The 21,648-nt window shown below is 51.1% G+C and overlaps 1 protein-coding gene across 1 annotated transcript; it reads left to right on the top strand.

Annotated features, from left to right (window-relative positions):
• Positions 1-12,800: 12,800 nt before the first annotated feature.
• On the top strand, positions 12,801-13,760 carry LOC136787177 (olfactory receptor 14A16-like). The gene has a single exon (XM_066984309.1). It carries the CDS (start codon positions 12,801-12,803, stop codon positions 13,758-13,760), a length of 960 nt encoding a protein of 319 aa, XP_066840410.1.
• The last annotated feature ends 7,888 nt before the right edge of the window (positions 13,761-21,648 follow it).

Here is a 21,648-nt window from a genome sequence, read left to right as displayed (position 1 = left end):
GGGACTCCTGGGCTCACAGCTCCTGGAAGGCAGCAGGGTCCCTCCTGGGGAACACACTTGGAAGCAGACAAAGCAAACACTGACTGGCCTTCTCTAAGCATCGTGCTGACTTATTTCTGCAGCAGGAATTGCCCTGCCAGGGTGTACAGGGCTGCAGGACATGCCAAAGTTCCTCTCTGTTGTTCAACTTACTCATCAGTGAAGTCAATGATGTAACAGAGTGCACCCTCACAAACTTTGCTGATGACACAAAGCTGGGAGGAGTGGCTGATACCACAGAGGGACCTCAACAGGCTGGAGAGATAGGCTGAGAGGAACCCCACGAAGTTCAACAAGGGCAAGTGCAGGGTCCTGTCTCCTTCCTAGGGTGGAATAAACCCCAGCACCAGTACAGGCTGGGAATGACCTGCTGGAAAGCAGCTCTGCAAAGAAGGACCTGGGAGTCCTGGTGGACAGCAGGCTGAGCAGGAGTCAGCAGTGTGCCCTTGTAGCCAAGAAGGCCAACGGGATCCTGGGGTGCATTTGGAAGGGTGTTGCCAGCACGCCAAGGGAGGTGATCCTCCCCCTCTACTCAGCCTGTACAGGTGCTTGGTGTTATTCCTCCCTAGGAAGGAGACACCACAAAGAAAAGGTGGTATGAATGACAAGCCTGACAGGGTTAGAAAAGCAACATTTAGTTGCAGAAGAAGCACTAGGGCTGAATTCTCATGAAATGTTACTAGTTACTTGACAGAGCAGCACACTGCCACAGTCATGGTGACTGCCTGGCAGCTTTGTGCCTGGGTATCACTGTGAGATCAGCCAAATGGGATGAAGGCTTTGTTCCTCATCCCTACTGTTGAGAGAGGGGTTTTGCCTCTCAGCAGGAGCTATCGCTGCCACATGTCACCCAGGCAACGTCTGTGAGTGGCATCTGCCCTTGGGGCCCAGAGATGTGCAAGGCCTTGGTTCTCTTGCTTTCCAATATCCACTGGCATTCCATCCAAGCTAAGCAACCCAAGGCCTTCTCCAGAGCTGATCATCACAGAAAGGCACTTCTGGGACTCCTTGCAACAGCCTGCAGTAATGCTGCCATTGCTTATGTCAATTGTGGGTGCCTGGAGTGTTTCGGACTCTTCTAGAGGTGAGTTTGAAGTATGGGAATGCTTTATACAAACACAAAAGAGCTTTGACATGTTGGCTTGTGCTCAGTGACTTCTGTCCTAGAGCACTGCAGGTTATTGAATCAAAGTCTGGAATACCTGGAGTGTGTCCAGTGTCCTAGAGCCACTCACACACTGGCTGATACTGACTTGGTTACTGAAAATACAGTTTGGTGGGAGACTTCAACTTCCCAGATGTCTTCTGGAAAGACAACACAGCAGAGAGGAATCAGTCTAGCAGGTCTCTGGAGTGGGTGGAAGATAACTTCCTAACAAAGCTGCTGAGTGAGCCAACCAGGGAACGTGCCCGGCTGGACCTTTTGATTGTGAACAGAGAAGGCCTTGGGGGGAATGTGAAGGTTGGAGGCCATCTTGGGCATAACGATCACGAATTAATAGAGTTTTTGATTTTTGGAGAGGTAAGGAGTGGGGTTAGCATAATTGCCGCCCTGGACTTCAAGAGGGCTGACTTTGGCCTGTTAAAGAGCTTGGTTGGCAGAGTCCCTTAGGAGGCAGTTGTGAAAGGCAAAGGAGTCCAGGAAGGCTGGACACTCTTCAAGAAGGAAATCCTAAAGGCACAGGAAAAAGCCATTCCCATGTCCCAAAAGATGAGCCAGTGGAGAAGGTTGGCCTGGCAGAACAGAGAGGTTTGGATAGGGCTCAGTAAGGAAAAGAGAGTTTATGACCTTTGGAAGAAGGAGCAGGACACTCAGGAGAACTACAAAGATGTTGTGAGGCTGTGCAGGGAGAAAATTAGAAGGGCCAAAGCCCAGCTGGAACTCAGTCTGGCTACTGCCATGCAAGAGAATAAAAAATGTCTTTATAAATGCCTTAGCAACAAAAGGAGGACTAAGGAGAATCTCCATCCTTAATTGTATGGGGGGAAACATAGTGACAAGAGATGAGGAAAAGGCAGAGGTACTTAATGCCTTCTTTGCCTCAGCCTTTAGTATGAAGCCCAGTTGTTCTCTGGGTACCTAGCCTCCTGAGCTGGTAGGTAGGGACAGAAAGCAGAATGAAGCCCTCCTAATCCAAGAGGAAATGGTTAGCAACCTGCTACTCCGCTTAGTCATACAGAAGTCTATGGGGCTAGAGGGGACCCACCCAAGAGTATTGAAGGAGCTGGCAGAAGTACTTACCAAGCCACTTTCCGTCATTTATCAGCAGTCCTGGCTGCCAGGGGAGGTCACAGCTTACTGTCGGCTAGCAAACGTGATGCCCATCTACAGGAAAGGCCAAAAGGAGGACCCATGGAGCTACAGGCCTGTCAGTCTTACATTGGTGCCGGGGAACATTATGATGCAGATTATCTTGAGTGCCATCATTCGACACATACAGCACAACCAGGTGATTGGTATCAGTCAGCATGGATTTATGAAAGGCAGCTCCTGCTTGATGAACCTGATCTCTTTCTATGACAATGCGATGCACTTGGTGGATGAGGGAAAGACTGAGGATGTTGTTTACCTAGGGTTTAGTAAAGCTTTTGACTCTGCTTCCCAGAGCATTCTCCTGGAGAAACTGGCTTCTCATGTCTTGGATGGGCGTGAGCTTTGCTGGGTAAAAAAAATGGCTGTGTGTCTGGGCCCAAAGGGTTGTGGTGAATGGAGTTAAATCCAATTGGAACTCGAGACTATGGCCTGGACAAGTCTGTAGGTTGTGCGAGGGATTCCTGTGGGCTGGCACCACGCATCCTGGCTGTGAGAAAAATCTCAATAATTTTCTTCAGACAGGATCTTCTGCAAAGCTATTTTATTCGCGATTGCAATGGCGGGCGTCCTGCAAGCAGAAGTGCACAGTAAAAGTTTATCATAACCTTGTATTCCCTATTACCCGACACCTACACTTTTGCACTCCAAGGCTTCCTGAAGGGAGGTTGTGATGACGAGGGGGTCGGCCTTTTCTCCCAGATAACTAATGATAGGACTCGAGGAAATGTCCATGAGTTGCGCCTGGGGAGATTTAGATTAGATATCAGGAAAAACTTTTTCTCTCAAAGAGTGGTCAGGCACTGGAACGGCCTGCCCAGGGAGGTGGAGGAGTCACTGTCCCTTGCGGTGTTCAAGAAGCACCTGGATGAGGTGCTATGTTATATGATTTAGCAGCTTAGTGGGTAGTATTGGTGATAAGAGGACATTTGGACTAGATGATCTTGTAGGTCCTTTCCAACCCCGTGTTTCTATGATTCTATGACCTGACTTCCCCCATGTCCTCATTGGCTGAGTACTGCAGGTTCACAGCCTACTCGATGCCCTTCTATGCCATATATGTACATTTTTTTTGACCAACTGGTAATTTCTCCTTTTCTTTTTTTTTTTTTTCCTTATTCTCTCATGACTAGAGGTTCATGATTTTTCTTTTTACTGACTTCGCACTTCTTGTCCTGTTTTTCTTAGCTCTCCTCCTTAATTTGGGACAGTGGGACCTTCGCCTTCTATTGCAAAACCACAACTATGTTTCTCACACTGGCACACTTACCCGTAAATTCCTGGAGTTAACTACACTTGAAACAGCCATTGAGATGCCGAGAAACTCGTGTTGGACCATGTGTGATAAACTCAGGCTGAAAGACTCAAGAGCGGGTGACTTTGACTGGCTGTGGCAGAGCCCAGCAGTCTGCCCCAGTCTGGGAATATGTCCCCTTCCAACTAGGGAAATTAAAAGGGATTAATATGAACAGACCCATTAGGTCAATCTGCACAGTAAGGGAAAGTAATGGTTCTTGTGCTGTAGGTGCAGCAGGCAGGAGGCCTTGGATAGGGCCTCAGAAGACTCAAGCAGATCTAATCTGGTTCATCCCTGAGCTAAGACAAACACTGTGAGCAGAGCGAAGGACACCGAGTGGTGCCCTAGGACGAAGGAGGATGCAGAGCACAGCTGTAAGAGGTATCTTTCTTGTGTCACGACTGACACAGGTTCAGCTGAAGTGAAAGCCCCAGCCCAGGACCCATGGAGTGAAGGTCCCTGGGCACAACTGCAGAAAGACTTTGCAAGACCTCTGCCAGTGACAGCTTGAAACACCAAATGCATCTTGGCAGTAGTAGGTCCTTTTGGCTCAGGGGCAGATGTCCTCCCTGGCAACACCACCACGGAGGCCACCACTGCAAAGCTGCTGCGTGACACCGACTTTTGTCCCTGGTGTCCAGAGAGGGGAGAGGGGAAGGGGAGAGGCAGGCCGTGGGGAGGGGGCTGGAGTGAGGTCACTGCCACTGCAGCAGCCTGACTGGCCCTCAGAAGGGCTGGCCGGCAGGCACTATGACATCATCCCACGCATCAGAGAGCCCCCTGGGCAGAAATGACGTCACTGCAGAGGGGAGGGCGAGGGGCTGGCAGAGCCCCATCGAGGGGCTGGCTGTGGGTCTCCTCTGCTACAGCCACCTGACGGCGCGGGGCAGGCAGGAGGGCAGGCAGGACTCATGTCCACTTCTTGACAGCAGGATCATTTCTCCTTTTAGGCTAGGAATCATCTTTCTTTATTCTGTTTCTTTGTCCTGTTTACAAGCAGGACACACAGTCCAGATGTGGCACAATGCCCTCAGCCTGGGGCACAGGCAGGAGGAGATGGATCCCAATCTCCTGTCACAGGGCTGTGACATTGATAGAAGAGCTGATGAGGTGCTGGGGGACAGGTCCCTCAGCTTGGGGTGCTGTGCTGGATAGGGACATATGGATGGGGGGATGAATAACAGGGTATTGTCCTCCATTTGAAGGAGCCACTCCTCTATGGGATGGGCAGCAGGTTGGGGGTGCCCTTGTGGGTGAAGGTCAGAGGAGAGCCAGTCAGGGTGACAGTGTGGTCGTGCTAGATGGGTGCAGATTCTTCAGAAGAGACAAGCGGGGACGATCAACAGAGGTTTGCCCTCAGCATGAAAGAAGCTGCCTGGATGCATCGATCCCTTCTATGGATTGGGCAGCAGACTGGGAGGATCCTTGTGGGTGAGGGTCAAAATGTGAGTCAGTCAGGGCGACAGCATGGCAGGAGGTAAATGGCTGCAGTCAGGCTGAAGAAGGGGACAAAGTCTTATGGAAGCCATTGAAGTAAGTTGAGTTCACTGACTCCATGTCACCCTGGGGGCCTTTAATCACTCGGACGGTCACAGGAAAGGGACACTGCTGGGTGTAAACATTCCTGATGGTTTCTGTGGCTTCTTGGAGACAGCTTCTGTGCACAGCTGCCAGATGGGCCAACCTAGGTGATATTCACCGGGATCTGGGACTTGCAAACGGGAAAACTTGTGTCTTGACACTCCTCTTGCCAAATGCATGTTGTAGTCCAGCTGCTTTTCAGCACATGGAAAGAGATGAGGTTTCGGGGCCCAGCCCTACATCCAGCACTGCACATTCTCACTCTTGTCTTTCCCTGCAGCCCACTTGACATGGTGCAGCTGACACGGGACCAGGTACATCTGTGTGCAGTACAGTCAGGGGCAGTAGTCCTGCCTTCAGCATGCATCAGGTCTCCTGAAATGAGAGACTTGGTCAAGTTCTGAGAGAGAACCCAGAGTAGATCCTAAATCAGGATGGGTTCCTACTTCATTGTGGACACAAAGACACAAGTGGTCTCCTACAGGCAGATCTGGCAGCCCGGCTGCAAGGGGCAGGCCGCCCCTCCACCTCAACCTCTTCATGAGCGCCTTCTCCTAGAGGCTCATGGCCATGGCCAATGGGTAGCAGCCTTGAGGAGTGCACCACGTCTGTCACAGACCATTTTCCCCACTCTCCTCTCCATCTGTGGTGCTGCCATACTCCTCTCCCTCACAATGATGTGCTGACGGTATGTTTGCCATTCCCTCGTGTACCACCTCTGCCTCCTGCATGGCAGACCAGGGGATGGTGCTGAGGCCATCTCAAAGTACAGAGCCCCATGGGCTTTCCCAGAAGGAGGATCCCGGCGAGTGCTGCAATTCCCTCCATATAACACATCCTACTTCTCCAAGTGAGCGAACTGCAGTGAAGAGGAGTTAAGGCACACTGAGGGGATGCTCCATCCCAGGTGCCTTCACTCCCATCTTTTGAGAAAAAAGCCCAGGCCCAGGACAAGCCTCAAACCCAAGCCTCCTGGGAGGGCTCCCAAGAGCAGAGGCGTGTTGGTGCAGGAACACAGCAGTGACTTCTCCAGTACTCCACTTCCTATACCCAATGGCCTTTGTCACCATTTGCAGATGTTCCTGGTGGATTTGTCAGGAAATGCTGGAAAAGAGCTGGGCAGAAGAGAGGTGACTGTTTCTCAGGACAAGAAGGGAAATCTCTTGTCTCTCTCTTGAGCTGTGCTGTCTCCATGCTTGAGATATCATAAGCCTTCAGATGACACATGCTGATGTCACAGGGGGATGCACTGCATCACCAGGATATCGTCACTGGAGCAGCGGCAGTGCCGGCACTTCCCTGCAAGGCCTGGTCCCTGCTGGGCACTGCTTGGGTGCTCCCCACCGCTGTCCTTCTGTGGCCAGGAGTGGGGGCAGCAGGCAGCAAGGTTGCACTGGGCGACCCTCGCTGACGGGCGGAGGAGCAGGGGCACCTTGCAGAGGAGCTGTGGTTGAGGAGCCAGGGCGGGCATCCCTTGTCCTGAGCTGAGGGCCAGCAGCAAGCGAGATGGAGGGCTGCTGGAGGGTGACCATCACCTCCGACCTGACTTCCATGTTCCCAGTGCTCCTGCAGCTCTCCCCCAAAGGTGAGGGTGTCAGGAGCCCCTTCCCAAGGGGTGGCCGAGGGGCTGTCAGCTGTCCCAAGCTGCAAGTCCTAGGATGGGAGGGGATGGGGGGGGGGGGGGGGGGGGCTGAACCGGGCAGGTGAAAGCTATGAGAGCCCTGCCTGTGGGTCACACTGGGCTCAGGGGACAATGTGGCAGCCAAGACTCCTGGGTCCTGATGCTAGGGCTGTCCTGAGCCCCAGGGCTCCTCTGGCCATGGCTCAGCCTCCTCCTTGTGATGGGGGACAGTCCAGGGCCAGGTTTCCCTGGGAGCTGGTGCCTCTTTGGGATCTGGTCTGGTCTTGGAGGAAAGACGTCCTGTGTCCCAAAGACTGGTGTGGCCTGCAGCTCCCACAGCTGTCTCAGGAATGTGCCAGAAATGCCTGTGTTGGAAATCAAGCCTTCCTCTTCTACTGCTCTCCTTCAGGGGAACCTCTCTTCATTCCCTGCTGTGCAGCCAGGCTGGCACAGCATATCGTGGATGCTGAGATGCCATCCCTGGATGGGCACAACCCTGGTGCTGATCCCTTCCCATATCCCTACTGTGGTGGTTTTATCTGGCTACACAGGTGAACTCCACGGCAACTGCTCTTTCACTTCTCCACCTAAAGGAAAAAGGAGAAAGTATGATGAAAAGAGCTCAAGGGTTGAGGTAGAACATGAGGTCAGCCACCAAATACCATCATGGGCACCAATTATCATCACGGGCAAGACAGATTTAGCATAGGCAGATTAATATAATTTATTGCCTATTACCGGTGGACTACAACCGTGATGAATTACAAGCAAACTAAAAACACCATTCCCTCCATCGACCGTCTTCTACCCCTTTCCCCTGAGTGCGGCAGGGGAATGGGGATTGCCATCAGTCCATGACACTTGTCTCCACCACTCCTTGATGGTCAATCTCTGCCCCTGTGTCCCTCCCATGGGATGCCCTCCTTCCCGAATGGATCCTGCGTGGGGCGCAAAGGATTGAGATAATGACAGATATGACCACATTGTGTTACAATAAAACTGTTACAAGCATTATATCCAAGTCATAGTTGCTGACCACAATGCGGAGATATATATATATATTTAACCTCGGTGTAGTAGTTGTGTTTGGCCTCAGAATTGTGTTGGATAGCACATTACATACGGTGTGTGTTCCCTGTTGTGCTGTTTATCCTTTCTGGGGGCTGGTTTATGGTTATCAGTTTACTCTATAGGCTAACGCTGCCTTATGTTATGCTAAAATTGCTGGTCATGAGACTAATCTGGTAGTTGTACTCAGCATTGCTGTCACCTCCATACTTGAGGAACCTTCTCTCGGAAACTGTTCATAATTAACAGTCGTTACCTTTTCTCCTCGGGGAGCCAATCTATGGGAGGGATGAGGGGGGACACTTCTTCTCCCCACTTCTTCCCTTTCTCTTTCTCCTTCACCTCCCCCTTTCTCCTCCAGGCTACTTACAATAGCTCTTCAAAACTCTGAATATCCTTGGGATGTTCAAACCAAGTTCTTCTTATTCTTATTTCTCCTGAATGTGTTTCAGGTTTTCTTTAAGGTTAGGGTAATCTATTTCTAGAATGCCACACAGTGATGTGCCTTGAGGCAGGATAATTGTGAGTGGCAGGGAATGTGGGAGGATATGGGCGGGCACCTAGAACTGTAGACACCTGAAATGCTTTGTTACTTCACCTATGAACAAGTGCAGAATCCTAAAAAATAATCACAGAATGCTTGAAAAAGGAGTGTCATCACCCTGGCAATTCCAAAGAGACAGAAATCACTGCAATGTGCTGGGGCTTGGCCTTTGCTTACTGAGTTGCAACCTACACAACTCCAATCCCTGTGACTGGGCCACAGAACCAACCTGTGCCTGTATCAGTCATACGTATACGTGAGAAAAAAACAATATCAGCTTGTTTAGCAAGGAAAGAAGCTCCTACTCATACAGGGAAGGAGGAAGAAGAAGATGAGGCAGGCTACTCCCAAGTAGGGCCGTCAGAGGAACAGGTGGATGAAGAGTGAGATAACATAAAATCATCAGTAAGCACCTGATCACTGTTCCTTGGGGAGCTGTGAGATGTGCGAAAAGATTTCAGCCATCATCTAGGCCAGCACATTGTCACCTGTCTGATCTGATACTGGGATAACAGGGCCAGTAGCCTGGAATTAGAGGGCAGGGAAGCCAAGCAGCTGGGATCCCTCCCCAGGGAAGGGGGCATTGACAAAGCAGTTGGAAAGGGGGCACAAACCCTCACTCTCTTGAGGCAACTCCTGTCAGGTGTAAAGGAAAGGTATCCCTTCAAGGAAGATGTTGCATGTCACCCAGGCAAATGGACCACCAGGGAGAGAGGCAGCCCATATCTGGTGGAATTGGCCATGCTGGAGGTGATTTATGGTGATTTATGCACATTAAACTGCTTTTTTAACTTGCCCGGTCCCTCACAGGATCCTTCTGTTGTGGGGTTGCTGAGGGTCGAAGTGCCAGTAGCTACCCAAATGGTGCACCAGTGGCAATATGGCACTATCCGAGACTCCCTGATTACCATATATATGCTGATTCATTAACTGGAGAGCCAAGGACTGATCAGCAAAACTCGCTCACCCTTTAATAATCCCATAGGGTCAGTGCAAATATCTAATGGAGAGCTGCAACTAACAGTGGAGTACTGTGTCTAGAATGAAGTCACACCAGATTCAGTAGGTCATCTATAGTCTTCTCTCCTTACAGTCTTAGCTCTAAGAGCAGTTAAATGATCCCTTACAGTATCTGAATGCTGCTGTCCGATCCCTTCCTGGGATCGTAAGGAACCAGTACCTCCAGGCCAGAACACTCTCCCTGTACCCGTGGATGCACACCCTAAGGTCCCATGAACTGTTAAGGGTGTAGTTTGCAAAGTAACCACTGATTTTGTCCCCACCCACCAGCTGTTGTACCCCTGCAGAGTCCTGCCTCAAGGCACAAAGGGCAGGGAGACCTTGCTGGTGAGAGCTGAGGCCCTGTGGAGATGTCTGAGACACAACAGCCATTACAGCCATGGGGCATGTAGAAAATGAAGAAAATGGTTTAGCTCTCCCTGTGACACATGACTCCTTTTGCTCTGCTGACAGCCTCTGCAGGCTGCCCTGCACATAAGGAGAAGGGACAGGTTCAGTTGTCCTACATGTGGCATCTGCTGCCGTTTCATTTACCCAAAGGACATATGCCTCCACCACACTCCCAGGGAATCAACCACAAATTTCACCAGATGTTTGCATCTGAACAGCTCCTGCCTGTCCTCCATCTCCACTAAGGAGCTATCGTGGCTCAGTAATTCGCATTAAGCTGCCTATGTTGTGGACACCTGAACTGAGGCCAGAGGAATCCCAGCTCCTGCGGGTCTGTGGCAGCCATGGGAGGGAGCTGAGACCCCTTCCAACCCCAGGAATAACAAGCAGAATGAGATGCCTCGACTGACTCTGCTGAATTCCTTCCTCAAGTGGGGATGAAGGAGATCAGTCCCTGACCATGACTTCATGTCGTAACTGATACTGGGACATGAAGAAGTTATTGTTACAGCTAATTCACTTTCTCCTAGGAGAAATGATGCTGGCGTGAAGAAGTGTGTGTGTCCAGGGGAGGGAGGGAAGCCCAGGGATTCCTTGAGGCTGTTTCCCAGCAGGTTCCCCTGCAGCCCCAGGGCCATGGGCAGGGAGCCTGGTGGGGGGCAGAGCAAGGGAGGCCTTGGGCTGGGCCTGTGCTGCTGAGCTGGGCCGGGCTCCTGGGCCCAAGGGGAGCTCCTGGCAAGCGGGCAGCGCTGCAGAGAGCCAGCTCTGCCCAGGAGCAGCTCCTGTGCCCAGCGCAGCAGGGCTGGGGGCACTGCCTGCAGAGACAGAGTGGGTAAAGGCAGGCAGAAGTGGCAGGATGCACAGAGCTCGCTGGGGGAGAACACTTGCCAGCCCTGACCCCGGTAAGTCTCTGGCTGGAGGGCAATGCAGCCGCAGCTCCTGGAGGAAGGAGAAGCCGCGGGTGCAGGCAGGGGTGCCCAGGGCTGTGGTGCAGAGCAGGGTCCCTGCTGTGCCCCAGGGGCTGTGTGCCGGGGCAGGGCCTCTGCCGCCTGCCAGGCTCAGCACTCAGCCTGCCCGGGGAGCTGCCCAGGGCGCTGCGGGGAGAAGCTGTGGGTGGAAGGAGCCCCCCCGGCAGGGCAGGGTCCTGCTGCTGGTGGGAGGCTGCAGCCTGGGGCAGCCTGCTCACAGATCCACAGCACCACCAGGATGTATCCAAGGGACTTTGCAAGAGCTGGGTCAAGGCAAGGGATTTCAGATTCAGTCTCAGCTTTTCTGAGCCTCCTGAGCTTTCAGTTTTGTCTTCTTTGGCTCTGTGGGAATAAAAAGAGATACTATAATTTCCAAGATGAGGCTGACACTCCTAAGCCATACCACTGAGGGTTACAAGGACCCCCAACAAGTCCCTTTCCTGCCCCTCAGCCCATAGAAAGCTCCACCACCACATAAGCAGTGTCAGCAGGGTCTGTGTGACCTGGTCTCTAGGACGTGCCCCCACCGAGCTGCCCCTGGGCAGAGCCCTGCTGCCAGGAGGTGTCTGCAGGGCAGAGCTGAGCACCCAGCGGGTGGGATGGGGGCTGTGACCTGCAGGCAGGAGGCGTGGGGACAGAGACCCAGCTGCAGGCAGGGACAGCTACAGGCGGCAGAGCCATGGGCCGGGAGTGAGAGGGAGCTGCTCCCAGAAACTCTGTGGCAGGGGGAATTTGAGCACCTCTCTACCATCCCTGCCATGCAGGCACCTTCCCCTGACCAACCACATGGTGTCTGCTCCCATTCAGCAAAGCCTCTGCCCCCACATCCATGGGATCTCAGGCTGCGTTTTCCCCTTGGCAGGAGGACCCTCAGAAGAGAACCCCCCCCCAGCTGCCCATGTCTCCCTCCATTTCCTTCCTCCCTCAGGGGGAACACTGGGGCATTTCTCTGTGTTTCCTCTCCCATCCATCCTGCCCTTACTGTTCCCCTCAGTCTCTCTCAGCAGTGGAGTTAATGCCAGAGTTCTAACTCCAGAACTGTGAGTCCTACTCTTGAATTGTGTTACTGGCAGTAAAGTGCCCAAGCTCTTCTAGCCAATGTGGCTCTGGGCACTGCAGTGCGCAGGGCAGGGAACAGAGCTGGCTCTGTTCAGGTCACTCTGATTTAAGGACATCCAGTGGTGTTCCTGTACAGCCCCTCTGTATTACAGGTACACTGCATCTGAACAGAACTACAGGTTTCAGAACGTGTCACCGGCTTTCCCAGGTACCCACTGCTGCATAGCAGGTCTGAGTCTTAAGGAGCTCATGGGCAGAGGCTGCTGATCCAAACAGCGCTCAGCCAGCAGAAAGAAGAGCTCCAGCAAGAGACGTGAGTGAAGCTGCTGCTGAGAAAGGTTTGTGGAGGTGTGGGAGAAAGGAGGGGTGTTGATGAAAGAACAGAGATTTGCTAAGGGAAGTCTGCCCAAAGTTCTCCATGTCCTTTTGTCTTTGGACAGGCCCTGAGACCAAGAGTCAGCACATGTCCAATTGCATCGTGCATCACTTGTTTTTTAAACATCATTATTAGTAGTACTTTTATCATTATAATTATTATTTTATTTTATTTTATTTTATTTTATTTTATTTTATTTTATTTTATTTTATTTTATTTTCTATCCTAATAAACTGTCTTTATCTCAACTCACAGGCTTTCATTTCTTTCTAATTCTCTCCCCTATCCCAGAGAGGAAGGGGGGAGGGTGAGCAAACGGCTCTGTGGAGCTTAGCTGCCAGCAGGGTTAAACCACAACACCCTCTTTTAATCAATGTGCATCTGATGTGACAAGGAATGCAGACAGTGTGTCACTAAGTTTCAGAGGTTTCTGCAAGAAACTGAGTAGGTTTCACTCAAAGAAGTCTGTCCTAAACTGTCACTGCATTTTCCTTCTTCAGCAGGTCCACATTCCCAGGGGCATGAAATGTCCAACAGCAGCTCCATCACCGAGTTCCTCCTGCTGGCATTCGCAGACACGCGGGAGCTGCAGCTCCTGCACTTTGGGCTCTTCCTGGCCATCTACCTGGCTGCCCTCCTGGGCAACGGCCTCATCCTCACCGCCGTAGCCTGCGACCACCGCCTCCACACCCCCATGTACTTCTTCCTCCTCAACCTCGCCCTCCTCGACCTGGGCTGCATCTCCACCACTCTCCCCAAAGCCATGGCCAATTCCCTCTGGAACAACAGGGCCATCTCGTACATAAGATGTGCCACACAGGTGTTTTTCTTCCTCTTTTTGTTTTCAGCAGAATATTGTCTTCTCACCATCATGGCCTACGACCGCTACGTTGCCATCTGCAAGCCCCTGCACTATGGGAGGCTCCTGGGCAGCAGAGCTTGTGCCCAGATGGCAGCAGCTGCCTGGGGCAGTGGGGTTCTCAATGCTGTCCTGCACACTGCCAATACATTTTCACTGCCACTCTGTGGACAAAATACCCTGGATCAGTTCTTCTGCGATATCCCCTCCATCCTCAAGCTCTCCTGCTCAGACTCCTACCTCAGGGAAGTTTGGCTTCTTCTGGTTGGTGTCTGTTTAGCATCTGGCTGTTTTGTTTTCATCATACTGTCCTACGTGCAGATCTTCAGGGCTGTGCTGAGGATGCCCTCTGAGCAGGGCCGGCACAAAGCCTTCTCCACCTGCCTCCCTCACCTCTTTGTGGTCTCCCTGTTTATCACCACCTGCTTTTTTGCTTACCTGAAGCCCCCCTCCATCTCCTCCCCATCCCTGAACCTGGTGGTGGCAGTTCTGTACTCGGTGATACCTCCAACATTGAACCCCCTCATCTACAGCATGAGAAGCAGGGAGCTCAAGTGGGCTGTTAGCAAAGTGATTTCATGGATGGTTCTGAATAGTGACAAACTTCCCCTCTTTTTCCAGAAATGACTTAACTTGGTACCTCCCCTCAGGCCTGGTCCTTCTTTCATTATCATTATTGTTATTCTTATCTTTGGTATCATTTGCATTTATTATGCTCTTAGAGTAATATTTCTTTTTCATCCTACTTCTGCTGAGGATCGACACTGCTCTGTTTGCTCTTGAGGCTCTGTAAATTTGTATCTAACAGAAGGTCAGAGCTGACTCTTCCATAGCATCTGCAAAATAAAACGGGATCTCCACAGTGCACAGTCTGAAGCCTTGGCTCTTTTTTCAAGGTTGTTGCCGAGCTTTCCCGAAGCTTGTGCCGCTTTCCATCACCTATCAGACGCTTTCCATCATCTGTCAGTGGTCATGGTCATCCAGAGAGGTCCCAGATGCCTGGCGACTTGCTAATGTGAAGCCCATCTACAAGACGGTTTGTAAGGAGGACCCGGGGAATTACAGGCCTGTCAGCCTCACCTCAACGCCAGGAAAGGTGATGGAACAGATCATCTTGAATGCAGTCACGCAACGTATGTGGGAAAATCTGGGGATCAGGCCCAGTCAGCAAGGGTTCATGAAAGGCAAGTCCTGCCTGACCAACTTCATCTCCTTCTATGTCTGGGTGACTTGCATGGTGGATGAGGGAAATCACGTTGATGCAGTCCACCTAGACTTCAGCAAGGCCTTTGACACGGTCTCCCATAGTATTCTCCTGGAAAAGTTGGCAGCCCATGGCTTGGACAGGTACACTCTTTGCTGGGTTAAAAACTGGCTGGATGGCTGGGCCCAGAGAGTAGTGGTGAACGGAGTGAAATCCAGCTGGTGACCGGTCACCAGTGGTGTTCCCCAGGGGTTGGTGTTGGGGCCCATCCTCTTTAACAGCGTTATTGATGATTTGGATGAGGGAATTTAGTGCACCCTCAGTAAGTCTGCAGATGACAACAAGTTGGGGGGAAGTGTCGATTTGCTGGAGGATAGGAAGGCCCTGTAGAGGGACCTGGACATGTTGGATCGATGGGCAGAGGCCAATGGGATGAGGTTCACCATGGCTAAGTGCTGAATCCTGCCCTGTGGCCACAACAACCCCATGCAGTGCTACAGGCTTGGGACAGACTGGCTGGAAAGCTGTGCAGAGGAAAAGGTTGGATGTAGTACTTAGGGACATGGTTTAGTGGGGGATATTGGTGGTAGGGGGATGGTTGGACCAGATGATCTTGGAGGTCTTTTCCAACCTTAATAATTCTATGATTCTGTGCTTCTTACGGTACAGAGCCACACGTCCACGGTTTCCTGGTGCTTCACCAAGCCTAGGAAGTGGCTGAGGAAGAACTGGTGCCCTATATTCTCCAGCCCTTAATGCAACCATCTTTCTAGTTGGGTGGCATCGAAAGCAATGCCTGTGCCCTGTGTCAGGGCTTTGACTGATGGAAACAAGGCCCAGTAGCCATAGCAGTTTGCTGCTGTTCCTCTGGCTGTGTCCAGCACATGGCCGTGAGACAGACTCCCCCAGTCTGTGTGCTGAACCTGAGCCCAGAAGTCCTCAGCAAGTCCTCAGCTTGGGTCCACCCCAAGGATGGGAGTGTAGTTGTGACCACAGGAAGGACGAACCCTCTCCTTGGGTCTGTCCATGGCTGGATGCCTTTGCATGCTCCACAGGAAAAGGGAGCATATTGATAACATGCTAACACCCCTTTCACCATCTCTGTGCCTGTGGGAGCGTCAGAAAATGTCCCTCAGTCCTAAGATCCAGCAAAGCCCAGCTTATTCTTTCATCAGGAACCTGCAGAAATTCTCTCAGAATTTCCAACACTCTTGTGCACACAGGAAAAATACACATGTGCATGCACAAACACACACTCTCATACATGCAAAGATGTGCACACAAGGCATGGACACAGCCGACCACACACAGAGCAACTCCAACAGGGAACAGCACCTTCACAGCCACCACACCACCAGCAGCACACACAGAGCCATGAGCAACACACCTGGCCCCATCCCATTCCCCACCTCAGCCTGATCTGCTCTGAAGGTCACCAGTGCTCCACGCATCCCCAGCAGCAATTACCCATGGGTGCAGATGCACACATGGCTATGTGGTTCCATGATTGTATGATTCACCCCCAACACACCCAGGAGTGAGCACACTCACACAGCAAATAGCCAGCAACAGAGTTGAATAAGAAGGCAGGACAGTGATCAGGCTCAGGGCCTGAACAGACCAGCCCTGACCAGCCCCATATCCACATGCAGCTGGCCCCTTGCATCCCTCTCCCCTCCTCTTCCACAGGATTCTTCCTCCTCGAGACACTTTAATCCCTTCCTTTCTTACATGCAGTGCCCTGCTCAATTACCAGTTCTCACCACTCGCATTTTCCCCCACTGATCCCTAGTTTGCTATACCTGTACCCGCATTTGGTAATTCAGATACCATTGCCTACATCATCTGGGCCTCTAACAGGCAGGAGAGGTCGACATGTCACAGATTTGCTCTGTGCCAGGAGTGAGGGGTGGCATGAACACTCCCGAGCAGGGATGGTTTTATGGTAACTGTGCTCAAGGCAGGACTGAAAATCGTCAATTTATGGCTGTAGGCCCGAGTATTGCCTCCATTTTTTTTAACCATTACAAACATTTCACTTCAATCAGCACACTTCAATCAACTGAAATGACTGAACAGTTCTAATACAATGTTTGAATTGTCCCATGACATTTTTTTTTTCTTGAATGTTTATTACAGCAAAAGAAAAAAATACCAATCTTCCCCTGTACTTGCATTGCCAGAACTCTGTCTCTTATGCACCGCACTTCATCTCCCCAGTCTTTCTGGTATTTCCACCTGGCTTTATGAAACAGACCATGTTGGAAGTCACTTTTCCAGCAGACTCTCTGGACATGTGCAGTTTCCATTCTTCTCCAGATTCTCCTCCCCTCACTCTTTGATCATTCAGATACCTGTCACCTACACAGTTGGTTCTCAGAACTTGAGGGATCTCAAGCTTGCCCATATTTCAGTTTTCAATCTCATCATCCCTACAGCCAACTCTGTAATTGCATTTCTATTCATTATTTCCTACCTATGTCAAACATTTATGTATAGTCATCCCTTGTGGAAGGTGCACCTCATTGGAGGCAACTTGGATTTGGCTCACAGTTGGGGATTGTGGGGTTTGCTTCTTTGTTGTAAAATGTTAATAACAACGACATCAAAAACTGTGCCTGTGAGCAGCCAGTTTTCAGAGGAAAAGAGGTGGGACTTGGTGCAAAGTATCTATAACAACTGTGGACTTAACTGCTATAACAGCTCTGGACTATAACAACTATAACAGCTACAACAGCTGTGAACTTAAGTGGAGAAGTTTGGTGTAAGGCAAAGTGATGCAAGTCCCAGGTGCCTGATGAGAGAAGTGCTGGGGATGGAGAGGTGAGCAGCAAGGTCGTCCATAGGTTGTCCATACAGCAGCAAGGTTGTCCATACAGTCTAGGACTTCAAGGGACTGCTTTTCCACTTATACAGATCTCCTTAGGAGGCACATTGGATCCATGACAACTAGAGAATGATGCTATCAGTTCTTCTGAAAACTCTAAACTAATGGAAACTAACCTTAAATAAGGAAAATGCTCTTAGTGAAGTGGTCATTGAAAACTTCCTCTTTAAACTGCATTCTTGAAACCTCACTAATTAATTGTACAAGTCTGGGAGACTGGATGAAAATGACTGAATTGTAATGAGCCCCATGGTGCATTTGGTGCTGAGTCCATAAACTTCAGGTAGTGATAAGAGAATGATGTAACTGCAGGAGAAGTTAAAGTCAGAAGGAAACTTAGAAGTGTCTAGGAGTATTAATGGGCCCCAGTGAGGGTCATTACTGACAAAGCCTCCCCATGGACTTGTTAGAGCAGACAATGGGAGGCCATGATTGCAGGTAGGCAAAGGCACTGTGCAGGAGACTCTGATGCTGAGTAAAGGCCTTGGTTTGTTTGGTGAAGCACAAAGGCCAAGCCTTGTCCACAGCCCCTGGGAAGGGAGGCCCTGACCCTCACCCATGGCTCAGGGCTCTTCCTGGGGCAGTGGGATGTGGGGTGTGTGATGCTGTGTGAAGGACAATGCTATGACACCTGCTGGCCTCCCCACTGGGTTGCAAGGAGGCAACAAGGCCCCAGTGTCATGAGCACAGCAGGTCTCCTCATGAGCCTCAGTAGCAGAGACAACTGCCATCGGCAGGGGGACAAAGCCCTTGGATCTGCTGGGGCCTTCCAGCCTTACCAGTGCTCTCAGTCTTCTCCACCACACGCTGTCCTGCGCTGTCTTATCCCTTCCCACTTTTCCCTGAAAGCTGTAGGCACCCACCTTGCTTCTCCACCTTGCTCTCATCCAGGCATTTCCTTACTTTCACTGATGTCTCCCCACCCTCCATGGCAGTTGCTTGAAACACAATGGCATGGGCTGACCACAGGCTCCTTCTGAGTGACCTCTGACACCACAGCACTACCCTTTCAGTGACATTTCCTCCTCCTCATGCCCAGTCTTAAACTTCCAAGCAGCACATTGCAGCAGCTTTTACTCTCTCCATCTGTTTCCCACCACCAGAGAAAGCTCCATTATCCACAAACCACTTTTTTAGCAGATGTCCCAAGCCATCAGCCTTCTGGCGCCCTATGGCCTGACCAGACAGAAGAAACCTCACCATGGTCTTCCAAGCCATATACCTGCTGCTGGCCTTCCAGCTTCTCAGGTAGACGTGACCAAGTTGTGTGCCTGTTGCTGTCCCACCATGTGCTCAGGCAGAAGGGATGTTATAACTCACACCAAGGCCTCTTCCTGCATGGGGTTTATCAGGCTCTCAGACAGAGGGCATCTCACAATCAGTGTGCCAAGCAGGTGCCTTCTGCTGCCTTATCAGGGATGCTGGCAGGTGTAAGCCAGAAAGCACAGGTCTCAGCCAGGAGGCAAGGGCTGACACATCAGCTGCTTCAGGAAGAAGCCACCTCATAGGCCCTGTCCCCAGCCATGTTACTGCTGCTGTCCTGTCAGCTCCAGAGACTGAGGTGACCAGATGCTTCCTACTGGACTTTAAGTTTCTGAGGCACAACAGACCACATAAGAACACATTCACCCAGCACTCGCCTTGTGGGCCAGGACCTGAGGATGCAAAAAGTAAGCTTTTTAAATGAAATTTATCAATCAAATTTTCTAACACTTCTTTAAATACAGAAACATTCTTCACAGGATCTACTGTGTACATAGTAACACACGATGTATCTGTACCTCTGCCTCTCTCTCTTTTCTTCTTCCTCTCCCTATTATGTCTTCAGAGAGCTCTCCAATGGAAAGAGTCATTGAATCACAAAATAACTCATGTTGGAAGAGACCCCTGAATGGCATCCTCTTCACCTGTCCTGCTCAAGGCAGACTAAACTAGATGTGGTTGGTCAAGGGCTCCTCTGTGCTTGGCACCATCCAGAAAGGATTTGAAAGTGTGCTCCATTCTGTGATTCAGAGAGTTAATAATGAGATTCAACAGTGTTTGCTCAAGTGCTCATCACTGAGGGATGCTGCTACAAACTGCCTGACAGGAGAACAACCACAGATGTCAACTGGGCCTGAGTGTCCAGCCAAATTCCCACCCACAGCCTCATCCATTTGTTAAGTCCACATAGCACCAATCGGGCCAGGAGAAGTCTTCAGGAGACAAGGTCAAAAGCCAAGGCGCAGGTAGACAGTGTCCCTTTCTTTCCCCTCCCCTCGGGTTTCAGGAATCCCATTTTTGTCCTTCAAATGCCCAGAGGTGGCTGTGGAAAAACTTGCCCCATCACCTTCCCAGGGTCGGAGGTGAGTCTGACTGGCCTTAATTCCTCCCACCCTCTTTTTTCCTCTTCTGGAAGGCAGATCTGATGTCATTCCAAGTCTCCAGAAAGCTCTCTGGTCCCCCTGGCACATTTCTGACACAGTCCAGGAAGGCAGGGGAGGGTGGTGCAGGAGACAGGCAAGAACACACAAGGCCTACCCTTGTACACCCAAAGGCAGGGCATTGCAGTGGTTGTGGTGTCCCTCTGGCTTCTGCTGTCTCTCCCAGATTCTGAGAGGCACCTAAGCCCTGCAGTGCATGACCCTGCTCTGCACTTCTCTGAGATACCCCATGGCATGAGGAATGGACACAGGGAGAGGGCATTTGTGCTCACTCATGTTCGCCTCACATGCACATGCACACAATGTGCACACTGAAGCCTCATCTGTACAGGGCACACATATGGACTACTGACTTATCCATTAAGTGTCCCATTAAGTGTGGGGGAGCAAACCACCTCTCTGAGCTGCGTTGAGAGCCAAAAAAGTCACCCAAGAAGTAACCAGGATAATACTCACCCCTTATTCTGTACCGTTTATACCATGACAGGTTCCAGACTTTCCAACATGTCTTCATTAATCAGCACCCTGCAATTAGAACACGGATATCATTCCCTTAGTCTATGGGCCACCTCCCAGAAATGTCCATATTAATCAAATGTTCAGTGAATCCATTTAGTTCATGAATTGGTTTCTATCTGTTGTTGTGGCCTCACAGGACAGGAGAAGGCAGTTTGGCCCACACTGGCCAAAGGGATATCCCGTACCACATGATGTGATGCTAAGCAAGAATGCTGGGGGAATCGGCCAGGGGTGTCTGGGCATTGGTCAGCAGGAGGTGATCAATAGCATTCTGCGTCACTTTTTTTTTTCCCCCCTTTGTTAAAAAACACTTGTTTGTTACACCAACAAGTACCTGCACTTTTACCGTTTTCAGTCCTCTGCCCTATTTCGCTGGTGCAGGGGATTTGAGCCAATAGCTGTGTGGTGCTTATCTGCCTGCTGGGTTAAACCACAGCACAGACCAGGCCGCAGAATCTGACCCTGCAATGAACTCCTCCCCTCACCCCTGCTCCAGCCTGGGCTCATCCACTGTCCACACACCCTTAGAGCTATAACTGTTCCAACACATCCTTATCCATGAGCCACAGTCCCTTCAAAGCTCTACCTACTGTGTCGTGGACTTACCGACAGCCATAGGCGGTTGCAAGTGTGCCTTCAGAGGTGTGGACTTATCCATGTGCCACACTCTCTTCAGAGATGTACATGCTCTAGTGAGTCCTTTTCCATTTCAGAAGGGTAATGTGGAGGTCAGGGCTGCAATGTAGAGATTCAATGCAGAGATGAAGCAAACAAAGGTGGGTCTGGGACATATTGGCTGATAGAGGACCATTAGGATTGGGCTTTGGAAGAAGCCTGATGTGTTGTGGGGAAACCACAGGTATCGGTAAATCCTCAGGAAGACAAAGTGTTTGAAGCCAAATCTAGTGAGGGTGGAGAGAAATCAGAAGAACTTGTGCAGTCGAGGGGTCAGAGGGAGGTGGGAATGTGAGTGTGTAGTAAAAGTCTGCAGGGATGCAAGCACAGGTACAGGAAAAATTGGGAGAGGCTGCGGAGAGGGATGACAAAGGGCTATAGTGGGGTTGGAGCCCCCCCAATGAAACCGGTGTCCTTAGGGCTACAGCTGCAGCCTCTTCCACTGAGGCCCCACAGAGCCTGGCAAGTGTCCTACCAGTGTCCTGCACTCGGAATTGCACACCCCCACATCCCATTTGCCCTGCCAGAGCCCCGAGCAGCCAAGGAAGTACAGGATCCCCCTTCCCAGGGGATGCGCTCAGGCCTTGGCCATCCCCCTTGGTGAAACACATCAAGGGCTTTCGGAGCAACTTCTCCATTTGATTTTCCACTTGTAACCAGTGCCTCTGATTTTCTCCTTCACCATCTCCCAGAGACAGGCACCTTGTCTGGTTATTTCTCTCGTGGTCTCTTCTGGGATGGCCCTCATCGGGGTTGGCCAACACCCTCAAACATCTGGGGGCTTGCTTCTGTCCTTTACTTCTTCGG

This window comes from Anser cygnoides, chromosome 28 (assembly GCF_040182565.1).
Source record: "Anser cygnoides isolate HZ-2024a breed goose chromosome 28, Taihu_goose_T2T_genome, whole genome shotgun sequence".
NCBI lineage: Eukaryota > Metazoa > Chordata > Aves > Anseriformes > Anatidae > Anser > Anser cygnoides.
Note: the sequence above shows the minus strand (reverse complement) of the source record. Positions and strands in the feature narration are given on the sequence as shown.

Bases quoted from the DNA above. Each gene is read 5' to 3' on its own strand.
- LOC136787177 (XM_066984309.1), top strand. From the start codon at position 12,801: ATGTCCAACAGCAGCTCCATCACCGAGTTCCTCCTGCTGGCATTCGCA.